Genomic DNA, 18,093 nt, shown 5'->3' with positions numbered 1-18,093 from the left:
GCACCATCATGGAAATATCAGTTTAGACTATTTTGTTATTTCATCACAGTTTTTTTTGTCTAGATCTATAATATTTCATGAGTGGATATGAATACTGTAAGTCATCCTCACTGGACCGTAAGAAAACAAATATAATAGAGTGCTACAGGGATGATGGTTGTTTTTGTACTTCCAACCCAGAAGTGACGTCCGGTTCCCACCAACAGATTTCTAATGAAAGAAAATAAGCTCTGTGCAAAACAAATGCTTGTGATATTTACAAGCTTTGTCCAGAATCAGAATCAGAATCAGAATCAGTTTTATTGTCACATCACAGGTTTACAAGGTAAAAAAGTGGGTGAAATTCTTTTTTGTACATCGTTCCCATCGCAACGTTAGTTTCCATAGAAAGAAGAGGGGGGGGGGGGGAGAAGAAGAGGGTGGGGGGCAAGTGGGAAGGAGATCAAAACAAGAGAGCAACAGAAGGCCAGACAAGTTATCTACATATTTACAAATTACCTGAGATAATAAAAAACTAAAAAAAACTAAACTAAGGTGCCTGAGCATAGCAGCAATGTATTGTATACTGTGCATGTTATACTTATACTGTGCATGATAGACAATGGACGTTAAGGTGCTTAGAGGAAAAGGAGCACAATAAAAAAAAGACAAAAAAAAGTCAGTGCGTTATACAAGGGATTAAGGTGCAAAAGGTCAGTGCGTGTCCACCTAGAGTGGACTGACCCTAGTATAATCCGCAAGTAGCTCCATGAGGGAGTGCAACAAAAAGTCATTTGTACCTGGTGTAGTCCACAGGTGTGTCCGAGGGGGGGCTAAAGTCCAAGTCATTGTCCCTGGTATAATCCACAGGTGTGTTCAGGAAGAGCCAGAAAAGTCTGCGCCGCCTGTTGTCAGGCTGCTGAACAAGGCCTATGCCTCATCCAGCAAGATAATCTTCACAAAAAAATGTTTGAACCACACAGGTAATTAGTAGGCCTCAATAATCAGGTGGCTTTAGCAAAATTACCGTTATGGAGTGGATAAAAGCACCAAATCATGTTATTATATCATGGAACAAAACGTGAAACTCTCTTAGGTTTATGTTAACCACAGACCTTATTGTCTGCATCACGGGAAATCTGGTTGCCAACTCACTTCTGGGTTTTAGAACTACAAACTGTATCATTATATTCAAACCTTTTTTTCTTATACCCCAATGTTCATTTCACTAAACCTGTCAAAAGAAACATAACCACGGCTGTAATGAGATTAATACTTCTTCGGGAACGCGAAGTGGAACTATATGACCTCTCACATGCCTGCGGTGCTAACCGACCAGATCTGAGGTATTCCATTATTTACATTCTACGCCTCTGTACTTATCTGTCATATGTTCTCAGAGAAAATAAATACACACAGGCATGGTGCAACGTCACAACAATGAATGGAGGTAAAGCTGGAGCTGGACAGAAGTACAGAAAAGACTGAACTATGACGATGTAAATATGGTTGGAGATTATGAAAAAGAAAATCAACTATTTTATATTCCTGTGCAGCAAAGAGATGCATAATATCAACTATCAATATGTACTTGTTGTTTGTGCCACCTGCTTGCATATAGGCTGTATGCACAGCAGCCATATTGGAAAGAAATTGGGCCTCTTCCTACTTCCTTTACAGGTGTTACCAATAATGCTAATTGCTGATGTTGCTCACTGGAAACACCAGTGGGTCTCAAAGTGTGGTCCAGGGACCCTCGTGGTTCCTTGAGGGGGTTCCAAATGGCCCCTTACAGGTGTGTTACGGGTCCATTTGGTTCCATTTGTACACTCTCAGAGTTACGGGTCCTTGAAATTAAAACGTTTGAGAACCACTGTGCTACACGAAATGGAACAGAGCCTTCATTAGTATAATTGGTAACACCTGTGAAGGAAGTAAGGAAGAGGCCCAATTTCCTTCTAATATGGCTGCTGTGCATAGAGCCTATTAGGTCAGTGGTTCTCAAAGATGGGTCCAGTGACCCTCACGGTTCCTTGAAGGGGGTCCCCCTGCAAAATTAGTTAATATAGCCTCACAATCAGTTTAACCCCTTTAACCCTATATTCATTGGCTATTTGAAAATAGCCTATCTATTAGATTGTAGAGCACAACTCTTGCATGGGGGGTCCCTGGCTCAAAATACTTTCAGATGGGGGTCCGCGGCCAAATACATATTAATTTGGGGATCCTTGACATGAAAAGTCTTGAGAACCACTGAATTAGGTAATGATACATGCCATCATGTATCATTAACTAATTGAATGTATATTATATTTAACCCACTTGTATTATTTGAATGAATGGAAATAAACTTTTATATATATATACATTTATCCAGTTGTAGTGCTATAGCATTGTGTGTTGGTATGGTAGCTTACTGGGATGAACCGGCTTTGAAAGTGGGTCAATATTCAACAAGCAGTGGAGTCATATTTGGCCAATATGAAGGTTTAATATCAGGAAAATGCCCAGATTCGGCATATCCCAAATTATTAGACATTTATTAACCTTTTTTTGCGATCAAATGTTTTTGTTTTCTCAAAAACACAAAGAAAAACAAAACCAAACAGAGATCAAAACTAAACAGGACGAGGTCTAGCCAACGATTAACGGTTTTGATGCGCTGACTTGTCGCATGGCTTCATGGCACCCCCAACATTCAATACTCATAAAGTTGAGCAGTTTGGTGATGTCAGGCCAATATTGCACTCAAAGTACTGTCAATACAGTATGTACAACTGGTAACTTCATCCATGTCCTCCATGTGCAATTACATTCTGTCACCTGTACAGCCACCTTTGAAAAAACATTTTTATATGGAAAAAGAACAAGAAAAGAAACTGATATTGTTGTTTAGATTTTGGACAAGCATGTAAATATCAGAAGTTGACCCTCATCTGTTGCCCTACCTTTGACTGTGTCCTGCCAGGTAGCTAAGTAGCTACTGTATGCAGATAGCAGTGGTTTAAAGTAACTAAGTACATTTACTCAAGTACTGTACTTAAGTAACATTTTTAGGTATTTTTACTTTAGTGCAGTATTGCCAATTTTCAATACTTTTACTTCTATTCCACTACATCTCTGAGGAAATTATTGCACTTTTACTCCACTACAATTATTAGAAAACTTTAGTTACTAGTTACTTTGCAGATATAAATTATTACATTATAAAACATACATTAACCACTTTAGCCCTATTTTATACATAGGCTATTTGAAAATAGCCGATCTACAAGCTCACAACGCGATGTGTCGTGAGCTTGTAGATCTGCTATTTTCAAACGTTTTAGTACTTTTACTTTTGGTACTTTAAGTATATGCCAATACTTTTGTACTTTTACCCAAGTAACATTTTGAACACAGGCCTTTTACTTGTAACAGAGTATGTGAGTACTTTTTCCACCACTGGCAGATAGTAGGCCAGACTGATACCATCAAGGGTTAAACATGGGTGTCAGAATTAGACCCCACACTTGTTCTTTGCGCAGCATGTCAAGGATTAGACTTAATAGGCTTCTGTTGTCTGTCACAGGTGGATATGCCTTGAGCACGAATGTAGGCTTCGACTTTGGGAATTCTATTGGACTATGGACACATTTCGTAGTCTTTTAGTTGTCGTTGTGTTAGTTATCCAAGCATATCAAAGTGTTTCTCAATGTTTAAATGGATGCAGCTGTACAACAGACTGGCACGGGAGGTAAGACTTTCCTATAATCTGTGTCATGGCTACTGTTTTTAAGCTGTTGTTGCTACTCTGACAGAAACACATAAACCTTTATTACTGTATTTGTTTGTGGTAGTTTATTGCTATATATCGCTATGGTTAATATGTGTGCATAAAACAGCCATTTGTATGTCTTTCATTTATTTGGCATACAGTATGATGTTTAAAAAATAGGCCATTGAAACCCTTTCCCTCTATTTTAGGTCGCTTGTATGTATGGAGGAGAACGCATTCGGGGTCATACCAGACATTCCAGCTGATATAACCAAAATACGAATCGAAAAATCTCACTTCACCGAAATCCCCCGAGGAGCATTCAGAAAGACATCCGCTTTGGAGAACCTGTGGCTGAATTTCAACGACATCACTTTGATCAACTCGAAGGGACTAGAAGGTCTCGGTAATCTAACGGAGCTGCGCCTTCAAGGCAACAACTTGCGTTCCGTGCCATGGACGGCGTTCGAAGACACCCCCGCTCTCAAGATCCTGGACCTCAAGCACAACCAGCTGGATGTCTTGCCGGAACATGCGTTCAAGTTCTTGCCAAGTCTGACTTACTTAGACTTATCTTTCAATCGGCTTACGGTCATTTCGAGGGAGGTCTTCCTAAACTGGCCTCTCTATCAAAGTATACAGAGCTCCAGCGAGCGTGGCGGTGGTGGTGGGGCGACCGGCCTCGGGTCCAACGTGGTGCTGGCACTCCACGACAACCCATGGCTCTGCGACTGTCGCCTGAAAGGCTTCGTGGAGTTCGTCAGGGCTATCAGCCCCCCCATAATTCTGATGAACTCATACTTGACCTGCTCAGGGCCGGACTTTAGGGCAGGAAAGTTCTTCCACGAGGTAGGCCTATAATATGCAGCAGTGGTGTAAAGTAACTAAGTATATTTACTTAAGTACTGTACTTTTTGAGGTATTTCTACTTTACTTGAGTATTTCTAATTTCCAATACTTTTACTTCTACTCCACTATCTCACAGGCGAATATTGTTCTTTTACTCCACTACAATTATTTGAAAACATTAGTTACTAATTACTTTGCAGATTTTGATTACAAAACATACATTAATCATTTCAGCCCTACATACATTTCTGCCATCTGAATAGCCGATCTACAAGCTCACAATGCGTTGCGATGCGACGCATTGTGAGCTCTGCTATTTTCAAATGATTTTTATACATTTTATACATTTGAAAACTTGTTAAATGGGACCTTCCGCATAATGTGTACTTTTACTTTTGGCTTAAGTATATTTTGATGCCAATACTTTTGTACTTTTAATTCCTGACTTTTACTTGTAACGGAGTATTTCTACATTGCAGTATTGGTACTTTTACAATGTGAGTACTTTTTCCACCACTGATATGATACTGTCATTTAACAGCTGATAGGTTCATTGTTTACCTGGTATCCTATATTTCAATATACACATTCATTTCGATAGTAAATTGTTAGTTTAGACTGATGCTGTAAGTTCTTGGTTTTCCCGGAACCTACAGTAGCTTCTTGAGGCACTACACAGTCTCTCTCCATTTTATGTATGTGATTACCTTGCTTATGCTAAGAAGCTCTGGATAAGAGCATCTGCTAAATGGTTCTCAGCTCTTTTTCAATTTGAAGGACACCCATAACTGAGAGTGTACAAACGGAACCATGTGGACCCTTATGGGTCCATCTGGATCCATTTGTACGCTCTCAGAGTTACAGCCCCGTAAGGGTCCATTCCCCCCCCCCCCAAGGAACCGAGAGTCAAGTACTGTACTTAAGTACTTTTACTTCTACTCCACTACATCTCAGAGGCAAATATTGTACTTTTCACTCCACTACAATTATTTGAAAACTGTAGTTACCAGTTACTTTGTCAATTTTGATTATTATTACAAAACATGCATTAACCACTTCAGCCCTAAATACATTTCGGCCATTTGAAAATAGCCTTGCTTGTAGATCTGCTAAATAGAGCTTGTAGATCTGCTATTTTCAAAAGATTTTTATACATTTGAAAAACGTGAAATGGGACATTCTGTATAATGAGTACTTTTACTTTTGGTACTTTAAGTACATTTTGATGCCAATACTTTTGACATTTTCAATTTTCATTTTCAAGTACATTTTGAATTCCGGACTCTTACTTGTAACAGAGTATTTCTATATTGCAGTATTGATACTTTTACTTCAGTAAAACCTTCGAGTACTTTTTCCACCACAGTGCTAAAATGCCTAAATTGTAATCGTAGGTAGAGCTGCAGGAATGCACGAAGCCCGTGGTCGCCACTCCCTCCGTCAACATCAGCATGCCCCTGGGACGGAACGTCACCCTGCACTGCCTGGCCAAGGCCAGGCCCGACCCCGCGGTATGGTGGACATATGGTCTGAAGATAATCAGAGGATTTTATGGTAAGAGTTATACGTCTGCCATCAACACATGTTTACCCAGACACTTAGCCCCCTAGTAATATCTCGCTGTAAATTAGATACTTACACACACACTGGTCGCAGAAGGCCTTTCCCTTCTATGAATCGCTTTGGCCCACTAAATCAATTCATGGAAGAGTTATAATCTGTTGGCCTGTCGCAATATAATCATCTTAGTCTGGTTTGTTGATTAAGAGATGTCGGAGATTAAACTGTAGGATTCTGCTGCCTATACCTAATATGATGTAATTAAACCCTTGCGTCATTCGACTTAGCCTCCTACATGCACAACGCATGGAACAGATCATGGCATTTCTTTTAGCAAGCCAACCAGCCCTTCATTGCACATAAAGCGGTGTTTCTCAACCGTTTTAATAGGCTCTATGCACAGCAGCCATATTATCAATTCCTTCACAGGTGTTACCAATGATACTAATGAAGGCTCTGTTCCGTTTAGTGTAGCATTGGTTCTCAGATGTTTCAATTTCCACGACCCCCATAACTCTGAGAGTGTACAAATGGAACCAAATGCCATTTGGTTCCGTGCGTACACTCTCAGAGTTACATACCAGTAAGGGGCCATTTGGAACTCCCTGAAGGAACCATGAGGGTCCCTGGACCCAAATTGTAGTCCCACTGGTGTAGCAGTGTTTCCAGTGAGCCAACATGCACAATATCAGCACCCTGACTCTGTTTGACCAGAATGGAACAGAGCCTTCATTAGTATCACTGGTAACACCTGTGAATGTCTTCACAATATGGCTGCTGTGCATAGAGCCCATAAGGACGCCCAGTTTGATATGCATTAGGCCACGGAACCCCATTTGATAACCATTTTTTTTTAAATCTCTGGGACCCCCAGCAAGCCCCCAGAGCAGAGTAGAACAGTGAAGCGGCCGTCGCCTGGTGGTCCATCTGAGAATGCAACACTTCCGCATTTAAAATCCTACTGCGCATGCTTCTACCATTTGAAACCCTAGTGCGCCTGCTCATAACTCTATGGCCATGCCTATTCAACCCAATAGTGGTACTTCCGGCAGACAGATTCTAATTAGACCCAATGGACCCAATTTGAAACTTCCGTCAGACTTCCGGGTGCTTTAAACGCTACTGAGCAACTTTCATAGAAATGAATAGCTGGGGGCGGGGCAATCCGCCCTCTAGATATATTATAATTCTATGGACCCCGGTCTACACTGAAAAATACTCAGTGTTAATTTTAACTCTGAGAGTGTGAGTGTTTTTTACTATAGACCCGCAAATCTGATGATACTTAGAATAGAATTATGTACTGTACATGCTGTTCTTTGGTTTAGGTTTTCCATTTGTATTTTTGTGATATATTGTGTGATATACTGTACATATATGTCCATTTTGCAAAAGGGGAAACAAATTAGCCAAATATTTTGTCTAAAAATGCTGTTTTCGCCCCCTGCAAGAATAGGGACACTAGGATTCATGCGGTTACATTTTTATTCCACACAACTGCTGTGTTTTGCTCCCAGAGTCTCAGGAGAGGGTGGACGAGGACACGGTCAGGTCCCGCCTGGTGATCCCGTCTCTCCACGGGACTGACCGAGGCGTCTACACCTGCTCCGCCATCAACTTCATGGGCAACTCCTCCGTCAGCATCTTCCTGGACGTCCACTACGCCGGCGCCTCCCAGACGCCCCGGCTCTCCCCTGGGTTCCCCGCTCCGCCCTCCGTCACCAGCGAAGAAAACGTCTACATCGACATCCGCATCGCCAGGCAGATGGTCCGCGGCATCAGCATCGAGTGGTACGCCGTCTTGGAGCGGCCGTCCGAGACCTGGTTCACCGTCCACTTCGGCCGCGTGGACGCGGCCAAGAAGGAGATGATCTACGTCGGCCCCGGCACCAACTCGTACTCCGTCTCCGACCTGATGCCCGCCACCAAGTACGAGATCTGCGTCACCCTCAAGAGCCAGGCGCCGCGGCCCGGCCAATGCGTCGTCTTCGTGACGGGGAGCGACGTCACGGAGATGGAGCAGCGGCAGAAGCTGATCCACATCGTGGTGATCGTCCTGGCCATGGTGCTGGCCGTGCCGGCGGGCATGTACGCCTGCACCACCGACCGCAGGCTCGGCTGCCCGGACGGCGTCACGGCGTCTTGGAAGAATTGCCGGAAGGCCGGCGGAACGTCGGAGAGGGAGAGGGAAAGGCAGGGCACGTTCGACAGCCTGCAGGCCGGCAGCGAAGACGGCCTGGTCAATAAGGAGTCCAGCGAGGACTGGAAGGTGAGGAGGAGGTCCCAGTCTGACGACAGATCGCTAAAGGGCAAGGCGGACCAAAGCAGGATCACTGCAGAGCTCTACTGAATGGATCTAAAATGAATTAATCCATAACGACCGATAGACTCGCAGTAGCCGAATGATTAAACATCTAACATCTGGGGCACTCAAAAATAGTCCATGCATTTTTCCCATAGAGATTTCCAAAAATATTTATATCATTATTTTAAGCCTAGAATCAAGCCATCCAGGCTCCTGGTGAATCATGACCATAAAACATTTTGTTATGTGCATTTAAATAGTAAAAATTACTATATTTAATAAATACCCTTTGTTTTGCGTTTTTCTTTTCTTTTTTTCACAGAATCTATTTTTTTATGTTTATGATTCACCAGGACCCTGGATGGCTTGATTCTAGGCTTAAAATAATTGATATAAATATTTTTGGAAATCTCTATGGGAAAAATGCATTGGCTTTTTCTAAGTGGAACCAGAAAATGGCCGCCACTGCTATGCCCTATTGGAAAGTAAACTAGGTTTAAGTGGTTATGGACCGGCCCCCCAAAGAAAAAAAAGAAATGCGTCACAGGCCAACCATGGAGCTTGTTAAACCATGTTGACTTGTGACCTCCTCCGTAGATTGATGACGCAAGATAATGGGTCAGACCATGTTAGACTGAGGATGATGATGCGAAGACATGAAACTGCTCTTATCTCCTGACCCGTATCACGGCACGATTCTGTGATTTACTTAAGAGTAAATCAGTTGTTTTTGATGCTTGACTGAAGTGGCTGCATGGTCTGCATGTTCAGGACAAAGCATGCAAAATAACAACCTCTTTGATATTGACTTTGAAGGTAGAATACAGAACACAGTGTGTTCAGAATGGGTAAAAATAACTATGTTCTGCCTTGCTTTCTCTGTTCTACGTTAATGTTTATCTTGTTGAATTGAAACCCTTCTGTTAGCATCATCTTTTAATTGTGTTTCTTTTTTTGCTATTTGAATGTGTGAATGTTTGTGCAGCACTTTGTTACTCCTGCTATTATTATTATGTATTGTTAATATAAGCCCCTGATCTCAGCTTAGCGGTTTGATGCTAAGGTATGGCATTATTTCCATTGTCATAAAATCATCAATACAATGTGCTACAGTCCTACTGCCTTGTTGGTAGTTGGGCTACAGTGTTTGTTTGTTCACATGATATATTTCAGTGTCAATAAGTCTCTTCATCTTCTATACACATTCTGATTTCTATGCGAAGCCTTTGTGATTTAATGGACAGGACACTCAAGCTGACTTGCATGAGCTAATAGATAATTGCAGATAAATGCGTTTTGGCAGATGTCCTTCTACATCCATCCTTAAATCTTTGTTAGCACTTTAATTTCCTTTGCAAATGTTTCTCTTTTTGTGGTTTGTAGCATGTTTGTCATCTTCAATTATGGTTGCATTTAATCCCACCACAGGTTATTGACATATATCTCAATATAAGCAATGGTAGCGTGGTAAATGAAGTTGTGTTGGTGAAACAATGGTGAACTGAGTCGGTGGCGAATGCCTTGCTGTTTAATCCACAACTTAGTGTATAGATACATTTATATGATTATCAAATACTGGTGGATGTAATGTTTTATTTTCTCATTAAAACTGAAACATAATACTGTGTAGTGTACATGATGTAAACTTCCTTCATCTTTCCTGTCACAACATACAGCTTTATTTATCTTTGTGTGTGTGTGTGTGTGTGTGTGTGTGTGTGTGTGTGTGTGTGTGTGTGTGTGTGTGTGTGTGTGTGTGTGTGTGTGTGTGTGTGTGTGTGTGTGTGTGTGTGTGTGTGTGTGTGTGTGTGTGTGTGTGTGTGTGTGTGTGTGTGTATATGTGTGTGTGTGTGTGTGTGTGTGTGTGTGTGTGTGTGTGTGTGTGTGTGTGTGTGTGTGTGTGTGTGTGTTTGTGTGTGTGTGTGTGTGTGTGTGTGTGTGGGGGGGGGGGGGTGTGTGTGTGTGGGGGGGGTGTGTGTGTGTGTGTGTGGGGGGGGGGGGGGGGTGCGTGTTCGTGTCAATCTGGTGTTGTACCATTCATTTAGTTGATATTTGGCCCTGGCAATGCCTCATATAATCCTTTGAAATTAATAGGATTATGTTCTTGAGTGATAAAATCATCTTTAACCCATGCATGCCCGAAATGTACAACAGCACATGTTAAAATGTACACGGCCACAACCAACAAACACATTATAAACAGTATATGAATGAAACAAATGAATGGTGTAAATTGGAGAAGGTCCATTTTGGCCAAATTAGATAATTATACACATTTTTTCCCCCTCCATTTGAAGACACATTTGTGTGTACATTAGAATATTATGTATGGAGTTTTAGTCACTGTATGCCTTTGTGTGTGTGTGTGTGTGTGTGTGTGTGTGTGTGTGTGTGTGTGTGTGTGTTTGTACTTGCTACATAGTGAGGACCGTCTAGAGTTTTTAACCAACAGAGTGAGGACATTTTGGGGAAGTGAGGACATTTTGCTGGTCCTCACTTTATTTTCATTGAAATCGCCTCCTAAGACTATATAGATGCTATACTCTGATTTTCTGAAAGGTCCTCACTTTTGGTCCATAATGAGCTAAGTCACTTGTTTTGACACACACATTTGCTCACTGACCCCCCCTACAGCGTCTCCCCGGACTGCACCCAAAAGATCCCAAAATTGCATATGTGGAGCTAGTATGTTGTGCCAGGAGAAATGGAATGAACAGTTTTGTACTAGACATTTACAATTCTTGAACTTGAATCTAATCTCTCTCTAATAATACTACTCACTCAACTCACTCTAATAATATTATAATAACTCTATTTATGGAACAAAGTTACAAGGTTCAAGGTTTCTTTATTGCTGCTTCTCACATACAGGTATATAAGAGCAAAATTCTTAGGTCAAGGGCTCATCATCGCAACAGGGGGAGGCACGCAAAGACAACAAAGGCACAAACAGCAAAAAGACAAGAACACAATGAAAAAGTCCACACGACCACAACTATCAAAGTTGTACAAAGTGCTTCACAGTGAAACATAATGCCATGATAAACTACATGAGGAACAAATATAAAATATTGGTTGCCTGTTTGTATATAAAATATCAATAAAACAAGAAATAAAATGAGCTTTTCAATAACAAATACGTCTTTAAAAGACTTAAAACAAGACACTGACTCAGATAGCCTAATTTCCTGACCTGAACATAAAGCAGCTATAATAAATTAAAATGTGGATTGGGATTAAGAATCCCAATTCCCTCCCTCCTGTCTGCTATGGCAAGCCATTTCAATATTTGATAGCTAGAACAGGAAAGAGGGATGGAGGGAGGCAGAGGAATAACCAAGTTTGACTATGCAGAATTAGCTTTACAGATAAAATTTTGATAAGTCATAATTACAGTCAGAATTTACATTCAAGATAACTATAAGTCATTCTGAATGGTAAAAATGACACAGCTGTAATTTATTTCTTCCTAGTTAAAAGTATAATGACATTCTTCCAGTCCATTTCAGGTATCTACAACATCATTCTACTTAGGACAAATGACGTCACTTTTTCCATTCATGTTTATGGGGATTCTCATTACAGATATAATTCAGTTGTAGATATCTGCAATATGTGCAACTGAATTATGATTCATTATCATTTGTCCTATAGGAAGAATTATATTGTAGATACAGAATCTGAAATGACAATTGTGGAAGAAAGTCATTGTGATCGGTAATGTTCTTTTTGACTAGGAAGAATTGAATTATATCTGCAATACCTATCCTGTCTGGCAGGTCCTGGCATGCATGCCTTTCAATAGAGGCTATGCACAGTTTGTATTTGAATGTGCTCTGAATTTGATGATTGCTAATACATTTAAGAATTTCCCTGTCTCAATCATGTCTTTCCTGAAGTAATGATGCAGTAGCAGTAACCAATTCATGGTTGCTTGTGTTTTGGGTAGGTTGTTGCTCTATTTCACTTGAGATGACGCCACAAAAAAGTTATGTAAGGTAATGATGCATTGTTGGTAGCAACTCTAGTCATTTGTTAGATGCTTATGGTGATGCACTATCTTACTTCAGGCACAACTATAGAAACTAATGGTAGGGTAATCATTAAACAATGTAAAAGTACTGAAGTGACACAAACAGTTACTACAAAGGCAATAATTGCCATTTGCATCCTCTTTTAATAACCAGAACAGGAGAGAGGAGAAGAGATAGACAGACAGACAGACAGACACAGAGACAGGCCCTGGAGAGCAGAGCACGTGCACCCGATCTACTATGAATCACTCCATTCAGTGGAAAGGAATTACTTGCAAATGTCCCCATTCTATGGAGTGGAATTTAATTGTACAATCTCTGCAACCTGCTCACCCATGTTGCAGGAATTAATCAATCTTTATTTCAGACTCCAGGTCCATATCACAATGCAAAAGGACAAAGTACACAACAATAAATAAGCTACAAATAGCTAAACAAAAAACAACAGAAAAACATAAAATCAGTCCAACTACAGCTAGCCACACATATGCTCACAGTCTTTAGAGGCTGTTGCGCCAATGTCTCCAAATCATGGAAGAGAACTGAGTAGAACTTCACAGGGTTCAGGGTTAATTCAAATCTAAATAACATGATTGTCAGACCCTTCTAGACGACACATGAATTTGTAGATAAACTTTCTTAAAAGGGCTTGACAGGTAGGTACCCCCAAGTTAACAAACAGCTGGCTGGCACTGTGCCATCTTGGTATCCTCACCAGCAACCGTAAAGCATACCAACATAAAAAGGTTCAGACACAGTATTGCCCCCACTTCACCTGCATAGTCTCATGTGCATACCAAAAGGCTAAGATCCTTATAATGTACTTGGGTACCCCTCTTTGGCACATTTTGTCAACTAATTTGAAATCATTCAGTTTATCAAATGTGGAATTTTGGCTTCTATATTTTGCTAAAATGTATGTTAAAGCAAATATACACATATCTGTGCCATGTTTACTTTAAAAACCAAACTGGTTGTCAGCTTTGGTAATATACCTTTCCAGCCTCTCCAACAGAATTTTCTCCAGCACTTTGGGAAGAATGCTAGCTAAAGCAATAGGTCTGTAGTTATCAATGGCATTAATTTCCCCAGCTTTATCCTTGATGACTGGCACAAGTAGCACAGATAACATGGAAACTGGTAAGACACCATGATTAAGGAAACCAGTAAGACAGAGCAAGAAGAGGAGCAAGCTTAAAACTGGCATATTTTAAGTGTTCAGCTGAAATGTGATCCGGGCCACACGCTTTGTTATTTTCCAGATTCATTATAGTGTTGTAGACTTCCTCTGATCTAACGTTTTCAGTGGAGTCAACCATTTCAACCACATATGCATCACTCTTAACACAGTTGAACAACTCATGATAGTGTTGTTGCCACAGTTCTGCAATGATGCCTGACCCACACACTCCTTCAATAGAAGACAGTAGGGGAGTTTAAGCTGTTTATGACTTTGACCTCTTGTCAGAAATCAAAACAACTGTTGTTGCGCAGCTTTTTGGCAAGTGAGTCAGCCCTCATTGAGTCCTCATTTTTCCTAATGAAGCGGACCGCATATTTATATTTGGCATTAGTGGCCTGTTTATGTTCAAACAGAGACCTCTGTCTTGGCCTTCTTGATTCTGCCCATAATCTGCTCAGTCACATGTTCATTCCATCCAGGTTTTATACTATACTCCTTTTTCTTACTCTTGTAAAGACCCTTACTTGAGGCATTTAAAACATCAATAATAAAATCATAGTAACATAAATCTCTACCATGTTGCTCATTTTTACAGTTGGTGTCACTGCACAGCATTGCTTCTCTTGGAATTACAACTGAGTCTAATGATTTGTCAGTAATTGAGGTAGCCTATAGTGATTAATATCCTTCTCACTTAACTTAGACCAATCGAGCCTCCCTGTGTATGTTTTATTGTCATCCAGATAGAACTGGAATATTTAGGGTCAATACAGTAGGAATATGATCTGTGGTGGGCCTGGTGGCCAACAGATGTCTATGTTGTCCAGAGAAGCCTGTGCATCAGCTGTGCATATACTGTAGGCCTACAGTGATCCAACCATGACACACTCTCAAAACCCCATTTAATGGTAAGGCTTCTCAGAACAAAGAAATAGCCTGCCTGTCTTGATAAGCAATCGATTTGACTGAATCTATTCATTAGCCTACTATGCAACAACAAAACACAACAGTATCACATGAACAGACCAGTTACAGACCAAGGAACAACAACAAGGAAGCAAAAATATAAGAAAGACAAGTGCTGTCTGTCTTTCCTTAAGATTCACTTGAAAACAAGCATGATTAGTCCAACAGTGGATAGTATTATTTTACCAAAAGTCTGACTGTCTGACTTTCTGCCACTGACTTGAAGAAATGTGCTACTGCTGCTAATTAACAATAATGCACTGCACCTGTGCTGACCTAACCCTCCCCCCCTGTGCTGAGGAGAGGGTTGTGGAGAGTATGATAATACCTTGTGAAAGCAATCATTTTTGTTCCAACTTGCATTTGTAGTTATTTTACAATAATTTAATAACATAATAATAAATGCTGTAGACATAGAGACATTCATGAATTTATTTTATAAAGTAGCCTACATTTTGTTTTCTTCCCCTGGAGCCTGATATGAAGTTGTAACCAAGAATCTAGTGTAGACTATCAGTCTAACAGTAGAATAACCAAACCGCTGAGACCCCTTAGCTGAGAGAGAGATGAAGCAGGGACCCCCACTACATGAAATTGTGTTACAGATTAAACCTTTTCACAGATTTCATAGATGGCTTCAAAGACTTGTTTGACAGCATTATCATCTGTGGAGGATTCATGTTAAAGTGTATTTTCAGTCAATAATAAACGTGACCGTTCGCTCTGTACTTGGTCTGCTCTTTTTTCCCTCTACACCAAACCTCTGCCAAAAATAGCCGATCTACACTGCGAGGTGTGGTGTGCTTGTAGATCCACTATTTTCGGCTAATGTTCCCCTTAGAATAGGAATGCTATGGTTGCAGTTGTTAATGTAAAAAAAGTTCCAATCACACAAATATTTGGTAATATGAGGACCCCCTATGGGTCACGGACCCCCAGTTGAAGACCCCTGCTCTAAACCTTCCAGGAGAGACCACACGACCAAAGACCACTCACTTGGTACAGAAGGCCGAAAATGTATGCCTGCATTAGATTTTCATTTGCTTTTCGAAGATCACGTGAGAACCGTATACCACCGGCTCGGACCTTGTGCTGACGGATTCGGCACAAAGAAGTCAGCTACAGCCCTAACCCCACCCTTTAGGGTTAGGCAGGTTATAGATAGATAGATACATGGATAGATAGATAGATAGATAGATAGATAGATAGATTTCAGGGTAGAGGTCAGACAAAAGGCAACACCTGATATGATAGATAGATATATGTTCTATGCACTTCGGGGGTTTTGCTGGGTTTAACCCCCCCCCCACCATGTGTGAGGAAACGTATATACCCTGTACTCAAGGCGACGTGCAGATCAAGAATGTGGTCTCGGTTTTGCTCTATGACCTGCCCAGAGGCTCAACCCTAACCCTAGCAGCTAGGGTTAGGGTTCAGCCTTATGGGGTGTCGTAGAGCAAAACAGACAAAAGATTTTTGATCAGTTTGTTGCCCTGTTGCCCTGAGTGCATGCATATAAGTTTCCTCACTGACGGACCTTCCTAACCCTAGCCCTAACCCTAAACTGGCTAACCCTTTGCTGAACTATTTAGTGCAAGGTACATGTCTAAATAACAATACTTGGCATTTGTGAACAAACAGTGTACATAGATCCTAAACAGTATACATAACACATTATTTGACCAAATACCTCAATATCGATATTGAGATGAACATACATTTTCTTTTAACTAAAAGAAAATCACCCAGTGTGAAGTGAGCGGTGCCTTTGATGAGTTAATTTAGCTCAAAACGTCCTGCAAACCTTGGTCAATGCCGTCCAGGCCAGACATACAGACATACAGACATGTACAGTATGCGTGCACTCTCACTTGTGAGCTTGTCGATCTTCTACTTTTGAACATTGTTGAAAGTATAAAGTAAAGCTTAAGTTATTATAAACCAAAGGATGGAATATGAAAAAATCAAACAGATCCAAGATCTTGATCACATGACTATAGAGATCATGTGTACCGATTTGCGTGAAATTTGGATAAAATATGAGAGTAATATAGGAAAATTAGTTTTACACTCTACCCTGTAGAGCAGTGGTTCTCAACCTTTTCAGGCCATGACCCCCCCAAATAATCAGATTTGAACTCGGGACCCCCCTCCCTGATAAGCACTTGGAATGTAGGAGTTGAGGCATTACATTTTCAGTTCCACAGATAAATCTTGTGAAAATAGCAGATCTACAAGCTTACAACGCCTCGCTTTGCGAGGTGTTGTAAGCTTGTAGATCTGCTATTTTCACAATTTCTGCCTCTTTCTTGTATATTATTTGACGATTTGGCCAATGTTTGACCAGTTTTCATAGTATAATTTCTTGCAGTAATGGTCTTTTTCTTAAAAAGGTCTAAAAAGTCTTTAAATTGTCACTTCACTGTCATCTGGAATCCCCCAAAAATCATGTAACAGGCTGAGACCCACAGGAGCCTTTAGCTCAGCCTTAATTGATGGGCCATGAAGGGGAGGGGCACTCCCCCTCTACCTGCAGACAGTGCAGAGCTCCTTTTAGCCAACACTAGACTGGAGCAGTAACTTGCCCTTCCCCCACTCCAATCAAGACCAGCTGCGGTAGCAATGGAGGAGAGATGCTTGCAAGATTGCAGAGAAGAATGAAGCAGTTGAGAGATCACCATAACAAGTGTGAAAAACAGATTTCAGTAGGCCTACAGGTAAGATTTTATTAGGATATCTTTCCTTTCACATGTCAACTAATGCTAACTGTGCAGTATTATTTTGCTTCCAAGAACTCATCATGACTTATCTGTCTTCATATTTGACACTGTTTGTACCACATTTGGTTTGCATTTGGTCCCATGTTTTGGTTTACTATTGTGAATCAGCAGCAATTTTATATAAGGCCTTATTATAAAATAGCAAAATGTGGACCTTTTTCTGAGGAATATTCTCATGTAATTCTAGTCCTACTTTTCTATCAGAGGTAGAACAAAACTTGACCTGTTTTTTCATAACTTTGACATGTCCTCTACATGAAATGGATGGTCAGAAGTTTTACTTTGACCTCAAAAATCATGAAATGTATCCATGAAGTGATTCACCACATTTGCAAATAAAAATAAAAATACAGAAAAGTCCCTACATTCCCTGAAAAGGGTAGTTCCAAGTTAGTCCTGCTCCATTGTCTACCTACTGGTTTGATTTACATCATATTTGCACAGATTGTGTCCAGGTACAGAAGGCCAACATCCAAAACAACCAAAAATATATGTCAAGATATGCTGTATTGTGAACCAGCAGGCTCCTAGGCCTTGATAAATAGTATTATAAAGTAGCTTTTTTTCCTGATATATTAATACTGTAAAATGCCTACAAACAAAATGACTTCTTAATAGGAATAGGAAATATATTCTAATACCATGTTTTTACCCACTTCATGTGGAATGTTTCTCAGGTA

At 40.6% G+C, this 18,093-nt stretch overlaps 1 protein-coding gene across 1 annotated transcript; it reads left to right on the top strand.

The window, feature by feature from the left end:
• Window positions 1–3,605: 3,605 nt before the first annotated feature.
• Window positions 3,606–8,495, top strand: lrit2 (leucine-rich repeat, immunoglobulin-like and transmembrane domains 2; the record flags this gene model as incomplete). The annotated part of the gene is made up of 4 exons (XM_080449532.1): window positions 3,606–3,715; window positions 3,946–4,585; window positions 5,980–6,139; window positions 7,663–8,495. 4 exons carry the CDS (start codon window positions 3,606–3,608, stop codon window positions 8,493–8,495), a joined length of 1,743 nt encoding a protein of 580 aa, XP_080305658.1.
• Between the last annotated feature and the right edge of the window lie 9,598 nt (window positions 8,496–18,093).

The sequence above is a fragment of the Gymnoscopelus braueri genome, assembly GCF_963280865.1.
Source record: "Gymnoscopelus braueri genome assembly, chromosome: 14".
NCBI classification, from domain to species: Eukaryota; Metazoa; Chordata; class Actinopteri; order Myctophiformes; family Myctophidae; genus Gymnoscopelus; species Gymnoscopelus braueri.
The sequence above is the reverse complement of the archived record's forward strand: the minus strand, read 5'-3'. Positions and strand labels throughout refer to the sequence as shown.